We start from the raw sequence: 11,053 nt of genomic DNA, 5'->3' as shown, positions 1-11,053 counted from the left end.
GGCATAGAAGAGCATGAAAAAGTGATTAACAAAAATTTCTTCACCCAGATGTGACCGTTACATTTACAGAGTTGCATAGCCATTACCACAATCTAAGTTTAAAAGATTTTTATCACCCCAAAAATGGATACCCCTGTATCCATTAGTAATAAATAATTCTCTATTCCCCTAAACCAGTCCTAGACAACTACTAATCTACTTTCTATCTCTACAGATTTACCTGTTCTGGATATTTCATATAAATGCCATCATACAATCTTATGGCCTTTTGTGTGTCTGGCTTCCTCAAAATATTTTCAGGGTTCATCCATATTGCAACATGTACCAGTACTTCATTCCTTTTAATTGCCAAATATTTCATTGTATGGCTATAGACCATATTTTATCCATCCATCAGTTCATGGACATTTGGGTTGTTTCTACTTTTTGGCTCTTATAAATAATGCTACTATGAACATTCCTATACAGATTTTTGTGTGGATATATGTTTTCAGTTCTCTTGAGGATATAACTAGGAATGGAATTGCTGGGTCAGATTAAATTCTTTTTTGACGTGCTGTCGGATACAGGAGATTGCTTCTCTCACTGGGTGGGCTTTAGTGAGAAGATCCAGGGAATATAAATATAGTTACCTCTTAGTTAATTAGAGTTTTATGGACCCCTCTGTGGGTTTGATGGCTTAATACCACATCTGGGGACTGAGCTCTCAGCTCTAGGAGACCTGCTTTTTCTTACCACCCTCTGATGAAGCCCTTCGGGATTCCTCCTGTCACCCCTGTGGGGCCCTAGTCAAGAGTACCTTGTGTTCCGACTGCAGGTGTGTGATGGATGATGACAATGAAGTCAGAGACCGAGCCACCTTTTATCTTAATGTCCTGGAGCAGAAGCAGAAGGCTCTCAATGCAGGCTATATTCTAAATGGTGAGTCTTTCCCTGTCTGTCTTTGACCCAGACCCCTATCAGAACTGTGACCCTTTTCATCACTCCAGAGCAGACACACCCTCCCTGAGCAGGGGTAATTTGAGGCAAGATGCTCTTGGCTAGACTTTCATGGCAACTTCATGGCATCCTTGTGACCTTAGGAGACCTTAGGTCTTGCAGTTCACAGCAATGTGGGTGGAAACAGCCCAGTGAATTGAAACACTATTCATTAATAAAAGCCTCTATTTGCATAGTGCTTTGCCCTTTGTCAGTCACTCCTGTATGGATCTTTACTCTGCACACCAGTCCTGTGAAGGAGGGTATGGATAAGGAAGTGGAGGCTCAGAGGTTAAGTGACTTTCTCATAGTCATACAACTTAGATCCCAGGGCCTCAGTTTTCCATGGGGGATTCCTGGTGCTCATTCTGTCATGCGTTCCAAGCAAAATAGCCTCTCTCCCACTGGCCTCTAGGTCTGACTGTGTCCATCCCTGGTTTGGAGAGGGCTCTACAGCAGTACACTCTAGAACCATCAGAGAAACCTTTTGATCTCAAGTCTGTGCCCCTGGCCACCACACCCATGGCAGAGCAAAGAACAGGTAAGTAACACCTGTACTCCTTTCAGAGGCCCTGTATTGGCTGCAAAGCTGCTAAACAACCAGGATGGATGGGGTTGTGCTGGGAGGAGAGAATAATCAATCCTTTTTGTCTCTGCCTCAGGAAATAGAGACACATGCACCAACACTTGCTTGCTTTCTCACATGTTCTGTACTTCACACTCTCAGGAAATTATAATCCCTAAGTGACAGCATCATGCTGCCCCATTACTGGAGTTATTGGTCACCATGTATATTTGCTCCTGCAGAAAGTACTCCCATCCCAGCAACCAAGCAGCCTGAGAAAGTGGCAACTACACGGCAGGAGATCTTCCAGGGTAAGTAGCAGTGCTCAGTGGGGCTTTCAGGAACAGGGCTCAGTCTCCTCAGCTTTGGAGTAGTTGCTCACCTCAAGGGAATTCAGAGTAAGAACTGTTGTTTATTGGGTCTGTCCTGAGTGCTGGGCCCTGAGAGAACCAAAGACAGTACATTTGACCCTCATGTGGAGGATATTAGTTCCATTTGGAATCTGAGGAATAGGAAGTTCAGAGAGAGTAAATGATTTGTCTAAGGTTGCAGAGCAAGAAAGTGGAGGGGCTGGAATTGATCCAGAATAAACTGGCTCATAGCTGCCTCTCAGCTTTGGTTCTGAAGGCTCAAAACCATGGAGCCCAGGTCAGTTCAGGATTTCCAATTCAGCACAGTTGGGGTCCAAAGACATTGGTACTTTTTCTTGAGTCCCAGATGTGTTCAGTCCACATTGTAATGCTTTGTTTAAGTATCCATCCATTCCTCTGGTCTTGCATTTTTAAGGGGCAAGGCTGTGTATCTAATTGCCAGACCATTTTATCCATTGAATTCCTCCCTTCAAGGACTAGCACATACCTCTCTTCCTTTGTGAAGCCCTCCCTGATCTAAGCTCTTTCATCAGATCACTTCTACTCTAGCTCTTCTGTCTTCTCTTAAATAGTTCTGTGTGATTCTTTACATATTTTTGTCTTTTATTTTCTCTGTCACAGCACTTAGCACAGTGCCTTCCTTCCTCTAAACAGGCCCAGTTATTGTCGAATTGAATTAAATCCCTCCTATTCCATTCCAGAATCTTGTCTCCTGCCAATATATTATCTTTCAGATTCAAGAAAACTAGGATCCTGAGCCAACTGGGATCACCAAAACTTAACCTTAAACTTAAACTTAACCCGAAACTTCCTTTTGTATTAGTTCTGTCTTGCTGCTATTACAAATCACCACAAAATCAGTGGCTTGACATAACACAAGTTTATTGTCTTATAATTCTAAGATCAGAAGTCCAAAATGGGTGTCACTGTGTTGAGAGTGCTGAGTCACTGTTCTAGGGGAAAATCATTTCCTTGCCTTTTCTAGTTTCTGAAGGCCGCCTACATTCTTTGCATAGTGACCCCTTCCTCCATCTTCAAAGTCAGCAGCATAGCTTCAAATCTCTCTGACTCTGACCCCTCACCCTCCCTCTCATAAAGACCCCCATTGGGCTCACCCAGGTAATCCAAGATAATTTCCTCACACCAAGATCCAACTTAATTATATCTACAAAGTCCCTTTTACCATGCGACATAACATATTCACAGGTTCTGGGAATTAGTGCCTTAACATCTTGAGGGTAGGGGTAGTCATTCTGCCATACCTTCCAAGGAAGACTCCTTCTAAGCCCCTTTGAAGGTATCAATTCCATTTTTAAACAATCTTCTAAAGCTTAACATTTATTGACCACATGTTAAGTTCCAGGACTTTGCTAGATCTAGACATTTATTGCCTCATTTATCTTCACAACAACCCTGTGAGCAAGATTATTGTATTGATTTTATTGATGAAGACTCTGAAACTCAGAGGCATTAACTGAGAACTACTAGCAGAATCCCCTAGGTAGTAAGTGTCAGGTCTGTAAACTTGAAGCCCAATGAAATGAATTCTCATAGAAAAGCACTCTGGTTTCTCATGATCATGGTGGCCTAAAAATTCCTCCTAATAGCTAAGTTGGCTCTTACCAGATGCCCAATCTGGTAAGGCCTAGCCCTACACCACACAGCCAGGTTCTAGCAGTGGGCTGAGTCCTCTTGCCTGCACATTGTTAGATATGGTCCTTCAGGCTGCAGAGGGCTGAAGCAATCACGTAGGCTCTTTTTGTGGGGAGTTGGGAGGAGCAAAATAATAACAATAATGCTACTTTCTGTCTCTGTCCCAGAAACATGAATTGAATACCTTCTAAGTACAGGGCAAAATATCGGATCCCTGGCCTCAGGATATAAGTCCTGTCCTTACAGGGTTCATTTAATTGGGAAGACAAGTTGAAAATCTTAAAACAGTGGTCTTCAATATCAGTAGATATCAGAGTCATCTGAGGAAATTTCTTAGAAATCCAGATTCCTGGGTCCCAAACCCAGAGATTCTGATAGAGCAGATTTGGAATGGGTCCAGGAATTAGAGTTTTTAACAAGGCCCACTCCCAGGTAATTCTGACACAAGAGATTCATTATCATAGTTTGGGGAATCCTGCCCCTGCCATAGACTAGAGAAGAAAGCAGCAGCTTTAGCCTTCATAGGCGGATGTCATGTGCAGACAGCTGCCAGATGCCTCATTCACCTGGACAGGCCAGGGTGGGGGTCCATGGGCTTTGAGCCAGAGGACCCAGCCCACTGCTGGAACCTGGCTGTGGAGTGTAGGGCTAGGCCTTACCAGATGCCCTTCTGCAATACTCTGAATCTGAAACATCTCTTTTTGTTTCATTTTTAAATTACAGTTGACATACAATATATTAGTTTCAGCTGTACAATGAAATACCTGATTATTGGCCATTTGTCTTAACTGACAAATGTATAGGAGCAGTTTTTCTTTTATCTGTTTCTGCAGCTATAACAGCATTTATCTCATTCTCTTAACCTTTTCCTACTCCCCATCTTCTTTTAAGAATCCTTGCTGAGTTTCTAAGGTTGAGGGAGTCTCCAAATGGATTATGCCTAGGACATTGGGGTCTCCCAGTCAGTTCGTTGCTTCTGAGGTCTTTTCTGGGCCAGAAGGGAGGAGAGTATTCCTGGTGGGTGGTACAACTTGAGCAAAGTTAGGAAGGTGAGAAAATGCATCAATATATTTAGGAAATAGTATTCAGTTGTGTATACTTATCTACCCCTAGAAGGTGAAAGACCTTAAAAATTAGGCAGAGCATTTATTAGAAACCATCACAAATTGGTCTGGGAATTGAGAAGTTGAGTAAATGTGTGGCCTGTGGTTTTCAGAGCAGCTGGCAGCGGTGCCAGAGTTCCATGGGCTGGGGCCCCTCTTCAAGTCCTCGCCTGAGCCCGTGGCCCTCACTGAGTCAGAGACAGAGTATGTCATCCACTGTACCAAACACACCTTCACTGACCACATGGTGTTTCAGGTGAGCAGGGAGAGCTGAGGCCCTGCTAAGGCCTCCTCGGACCAGGGAGTGGTCCCAGGTCTCATGGGTCCTATAGGGTCTAGGATACCTTCCCCATACACCGAGTTGATTGGGAGCCCAACTCATTGACGGGGTCTGTCATCAGTTGGTATGTCTCTTGTATCCTTGACCCAGGACCTTTCTGGCTCCTCAGTGTCAGCATGGAGCCTGGGTAGGGTGACTGGGATGGGAGGCAGCTTGGCCCATAGCCAAGTGAGAGGTAGAACCTCCTGGCTCTTCCACTGCAACAGGGCTTGGACCTAGTGCAGTGTCTATTTAACTAACCCCTTTCCTCCCTGGTCCAGTTTGACTGCACAAACACTCTCAACGACCAGACCTTGGAACATGTCACGGTGCAGATGGACCCCACTGAGGCCTATGAGGTGCTCTGTTATGTGCCTGCCCAGAGCCTACCCTACAACCAGCCTGGGACCTGCTACACGCTGGTGGCACTGCCTAAGGAAGACCCCACAGCTGGTGAGCACCTTTCCAGATACCAGCCTGGCCTTATGGAAGCCCTCAGGATCAGGATGGGGGTAGGGGGATAAGCAGCTTGTGTACCAAGCTCTTCTATTAGAGCTTCAACTCCTTGATTTCAGTCCTGAGAAGAAGAAGAATGGCTAAGTGGTGGGTACTTTTCATACATGATTTCATTTCCTCCTCATGGAAGACCAAGGGGATAAGTACTGCCCTCCCTATTCATAGATGAGGAAACTGAGACTCGAGTTAAATGACTTGTCTAAGTTCAAATGGCTGATAAGAGGCAGAACCCAGGTCTATCTTGTTCTCAAACCAGTACCCTTTCATTATACCATGAAAGAGTACAAAGATAGGCACAAAGACAGGGACAAATCCTGAAACATCCCAAATCCGTTCCTCCCAAGGAAACCACCAGCTTCTTTTTCCAGGCCTCAGACAGTGGGCCTGTGATATGTGGATGTAGCCATCCTGTGTCATTTCTGCTTTCCTCTTCTTCCTTCCCCAACAAGGGGACTCTTTGAAACCATGACCTGACTCTCCTGTCCTTCTACAAGGTGGGGCCTTCTGTCCAGATTTGTGGGGTTAGATGATGTGTTGCTGGTACTGATAACATGACAGAAGCCTAGAGAGCCAGTAGTGGCCACCTGCCCTGTGGAAGATCTCATCCCTGTAGTGGCTGGGGACATCCTAACCAGAGAGCCTTTCTACTCCACAGTGTCCTGCACATTCAGCTGCATAATGAAGTTCACTGTCAAGGACTGTGACCCCACCACGGGGGAAACTGATGATGAAGGCTATGAGGATGAATATGTGGTAAGAAGTTAGTGTCAGGAGTCTCAGTTTTGTGCCTGCAGCTAAGAGCAACTCTCTCCAGGAGCTGACAACCAGACTTGAAGCATTTTCTTCGTGTTTTTAGCTTTACAGCTCTCTTTGAAACTTTTTTAACTTGCAAAAAGTGGCGTGCTTATGTATGAAAAGGAAACTTGAGAAATACAAAAAACAAAATATAAACAGAAAAACATTACCCACAGTCCTTTGGTGTTATTTTGGGGTGGAGGGAGAGTTATATAATTGAAGTCATTCTGTACATTATAGATCTTACTGTTTTCACTTAAAACCATAGCATATTTTCCTGTGTCATTACAAGTACTTCATAAACACAATTTTTAATGACTTTAAAATACTCTGTTATATAGCTGTATCGTAACTCACTTGATTCCTTTAATGTTGGGCATTTGGGATTCCACATTTTCACTATTTATAAATGCTGCATTAAACATCCCTTTCAGTACAAATTTTTATGTGCATTTCAGATTATTTCCTTAGGATAGATTTCTAGAAGTAGAATAATTGGGTCAAAGGGTAAGCATGATTTTAAGACTTCAATTCATATTGTCAGATTGCTTTTTAGAGAAATTAGATGAGTTTGCATCTGCTAGACAGTCCTTTCATGCACTAAAATAGCCCTTCCAATTCTACCTTTCTGAGCTTGGATGGAGTCATTCTGGGATTTGATCATGGGGCAGTGGTTCAGTGCCACCTGAGTATAGACCATGATGCTCAGTTTGGAGACAGAGATTATTAGAGCTGCTATGACTAGAGGGCCAGTCACTGTGGAATACAACTGATATCACTATTGTGTCATCCTAGAACCATTGTTAAGAAGGGGCCTTCTCTGAGCCAATAGTGACTCTATGGGCAAAAACTGCCCTGGGACCAAGTGAGCTCCTTGGGAGAGCTGGGTCTGAGGCATTATTTTTATTATAGGAGCTGAGTCCTACTTATGCACACCTTAAACATGTGCAAGAGTAGGGGCTCAATGAAGATCTGCTGGGTAAATGAATGGGGAATCCTTATGTACACTCAGGTCCAAGGTTGGGGAGGGGGGAAATTGTGTGTCATATTTAGTGAGGACACAGCTAAGATTGAGGTGTGGATCAAATATATGTCAGGCCTAGAGGACACAGCTGAGGTAAGCAGGAAGACATGCTGAGTCAGACTTCTGTGAGTATTCCTGTACAGTCCCTGGATCCTTGAGGCACTGACTCTAGTGAGGCTTTTAGGAAGGATGTGATCTTGCAGCTGAAACTCCAAGGTAAGTACTTGAGTCAGGGTGTTTTCCATTGAAGTGACTGCTTGTCTGTGAGCACTTTGAGGACAGATACCTGGTCAAGTTGCTACGTGTTCCCAGAGCCTAGCACAGTGCTCAGTACCTAGAATTACCTGCTTAATGTGTTGCAACAGGAGTGAGCAGTGAGTTCAGAGCAGAGGCCCAGAGGTGTGCAGAGCTAGGACTCTGTCTCCTGGAGATATGTGCCTAACTTCTACATCCATCTCTCCAGCTGGAAGATCTGGAAGTCACTATAGCTGATCACATCCAAAAGGTCATGAAGCTGAACTTTGAAGCAGCCTGGGATGAGGTAGGGGAAGAGTTTGAGAAGGAGGAGACATTCACCTTGTCTACCATCAAGACACTTGAAGGTAAAATCCTTGGCTGCTGTTAAAGTACTCCTCATCTTTCCTCCCCACCCCTTCCCCCGCAGGGACCCAGGGCCATGTCTCCAGCACATACTTCAGATGCTACTTCATTAAAAGCCCCTCAGAGCAGGGTTAGGGAATGGGGGAGTTTTGGTGGCACAAAGGGGAGACAACATATATGACTTAATGATATTGGAATTTCTCCCTACAGAGGCTGTGGGAAATATTGTGAAATTCCTGGGAATGCACCCTTGTGAGAGGTCAGACAAAGTACCAGATAATAAGAACACCCACATGTTGCTCCTGGCTGGTAAGCAGCATTTCTGGGTAGGAAGGGCCTGGGTAGCTGCAGCCTGGATACCGCTGCAGCCTGGGCTAAGGGCTCCCGCTAGGAATGAAAGATTCTAAATTCATAGTGTTGAAGATTCACAAAGAAAAAAAAAGACTTGCAGTGAAATATCTATTTCCCAACCCTTGCTGCCAGTCATCCAGTTCCTTTCCAACAGGCAACCATTGCTACTATTACAAACAATGCCAGTATGTCCTTCCAGTGATGTTATGAATATAAAAGCTAATATTTCCCTTTTTTAATTCAAATGTTTACGTACAAATGCTTTTGCTTTTCACTGACAGTAGTGCATCTTAGAGATCTTTCCTATCAATACATAGAGTCTCCTCATTTTTTTTTAAATTGTGGTAAAACACATCACAGAATTTACCATTTTAACCATTTTTAGGTGTACAGTTCAGTGATATTAAGTACACTCACATTATTGTGTAATTATCGCCACTATCCATCTCCAGAACTTTTTATCATCCCAAACTGAATCCCTATTCTTTTTTATAGCTGCCTCATATTCCATTGTGTGGATGTACCATATTTTATAGAACCACCCTGTATTGATGAACATTTAGATTGTTCCAGTCTTTTGCTATTACAAACAGTGCTATAGTAAATAATCACACATACATGTATTCATGTACACACACACACATTATTTTGCTTGTGTGTGCTGAGGTCAAAGTGCATTTCTCATTTTGATAAATATTTGCCTTCCAGTTGCCTTTCATAGGAATTGTATGCCTATCTTCCCACACTCTGGACAACGTGGTGTGTTATCAAACTTTATGATTTTTGCCAGTCTGGGTGGAAAATGGTATCTTAGTGTAGTTTTGTTTTGCATTTCTTGTATATTGAATGATGTTAAGAATCTTCTGAAATGTGAAGTGCCATTTGTCTTTTCTATTGTGTGAATTGTTTTCATATTCATTGTCTAATTTTCTAATAGGAATGGGATTTTAAGCATTCATCATGGAAATCTTTAAACGTACACAAAAATTGAATAGTATAATGAACCCCCAAGTGCTAATCTTCCAGCTTCAACAACTACAGCATTTATAGCTCCTGCCCCCAGATTATTTTAAAGCAAACTATAAATATAGCATTTTGTATGTAAATCTTTCTGTATCAGTGCTTTTCTCTAAGAGATAATGACCCTTTGTTAAAAGGGAAAGGGGCAATACAATTATCACACCTAAAACAATAAATAAAAGGAAATGGGTGGTGTTTTTTTCCTGAGTATTAACAGGGTGGGGAGGTTGCTCTGCTTCAGTGCTCTGCTCACAGCTGACAGCCCCAAAGCCCATGTTTTGGCCACACTGAAGCAACCCAGTCCCCTGGGTCTTGCAGACACCTGCTCTTTAGTTTTGTCATGATGGGGCTGTCCCTTTATCTGTGCTCTTAGATTCAACCAACATGTATGAGAGCCTCTGTGACACCTGGTACAGACTAATATGTCCATTAATTCATTTTATCTTGGCAGAAACTTAAAATGTGGTCAGTATTATTATCTCCTCCACTTTATAGCTGAAGATTCTACAGCTCAGAGAGGTAGAGTGACTTGTGCAAGGCCTCACTCAGGGATTTCAGCCCAGGTCTCCTGGTCCCAGACTCACTCCCATTTCACTACCCCAGATCTGCCTTGATCAGTTGCTGTGAATGATACCCTCAGCGTAGCTTCTGCCTTACACACCTATACTTTTCTCTTCCCTTCTAGGTGTGTTCCGGGGTGGTCATGACATCCTGGTGCGCTCCCGGCTGCTGCTTTTGGACACAGTTACAATGCAGGTGACAGCCAGAAGTTCAGAGGAGCTGCCAGTAGACATCATTTTGGCATCTGTGGGCTAAGAGGCCAGGCTGCATAAACCCTACTTTTCCCCTCTGCCCCCAGCACTATGCAGAAGTTTCACCTTCGTCACGTATCCAGTGGAAACTCCTTCCCAAGCCTCTATATACAAAAACAATTAGGAATCATTGGGGATTTTTTTTTTTTTTTTTAATTTAACTTTGGCCCCAGGACTGTTAGGGAGTAACTTTTTTTTTTTTTCTTTTTATTAATAGGGGATGATTTTAGTTTATCCTAGAACTTGCTCCCCTGCCTGCCAGGGAGGGACATTGCAAATAAATAAAATGCTCGGATTTCTTGAGTTTATCCCCAAAGAAACCAGCTTATCCCTATTAAAAAAATCAGCATGTATTTATTGAATGACTGGTACTTCTGCAGACTCATGCATAGGGGCTCCACCTTCTCACCACCACTAAGAAAACACCTACTCTATCCCCTTTGCGTCCATAGCCCTTTGGCTGCGGGACTTACCATGAGGCAAGTCCTCATCTGTCAGCCCCACACCCAGGAACAGGAGCAGTGCAGGTTTGCTGAGGGAATGCAGCCTCTGACAGAGTTCATGCACTTATTCTTGCATTTTCACAACCACCCTCCTTTTCTAGGAGATAGATGGAGGTTCCAGAGGGTTTGGTGTTCCCTAGCATCAGATCTGAGATGGAGTATGCTCTGTGGTTTGCCTGCTTCCACTTGAGTCCAATTCAGGGAATGCACAGCGGGGAAGAACAGCCCTTAAAGAGCATTCTGTTTCCAGATGCAGAAATCCCTGGTTTATGTCCCAGGGGAGCAGGCTCAGCAGCAACCTCAGTTGTATTTTTAAACTCAAGCCAGGTGGTTTACCAGCTTTGTGGCTGTAATACATGTATCTGCAAAGCCCATTTTAAAAAATTCTAGACCTCACCCTTAGAGATTCAGATTGGGGTAGTGGGGGAAGATGACCCTGGAAA

At 43.6% G+C, this 11,053-nt stretch overlaps 1 protein-coding gene across 2 annotated transcripts in view; it reads left to right on the top strand.

Moving 5' to 3' along the window:
- Positions 1-10,469, top strand: part of COPG1 (coatomer protein complex subunit gamma 1) — a 23,780-nt gene extending 13,311 nt beyond the window's left edge. Inside the window, exons 16-24 of one of the 2 annotated variants that reach the window (XM_006909042.3) lie at positions 818-921; positions 1,394-1,519; positions 1,786-1,854; positions 4,784-4,926; positions 5,271-5,442; positions 6,161-6,258; positions 7,788-7,926; positions 8,135-8,233; positions 9,981-10,469. In XM_006909042.3, coding sequence (XP_006909104.1) covers positions 818-921; positions 1,394-1,519; positions 1,786-1,854; positions 4,784-4,926; positions 5,271-5,442; positions 6,161-6,258; positions 7,788-7,926; positions 8,135-8,233; positions 9,981-10,111 — 1,081 coding nt within the window. In that variant the 3' untranslated portion in view covers positions 10,112-10,469. The remainder of the gene's footprint in view (positions 1-817; positions 922-1,393; positions 1,520-1,785; positions 1,855-4,783; positions 4,927-5,270; positions 5,443-6,160; positions 6,259-7,787; positions 7,927-8,134; positions 8,234-9,980) is intronic. The other variant, XM_025044788.1, reaches the window with a different exon arrangement.
- Positions 10,470-11,053: the final 584 nt, after the last annotated feature.

Source organism: Pteropus alecto, unplaced genomic scaffold (assembly GCF_000325575.1).
Source record: "Pteropus alecto unplaced genomic scaffold, ASM32557v1 scaffold191, whole genome shotgun sequence".
Lineage (NCBI taxonomy): Eukaryota > Metazoa > Chordata > Mammalia > Chiroptera > Pteropodidae > Pteropus > Pteropus alecto.
Note: the sequence above shows the minus strand (reverse complement) of the source record. Positions and strands in the feature narration are given on the sequence as shown.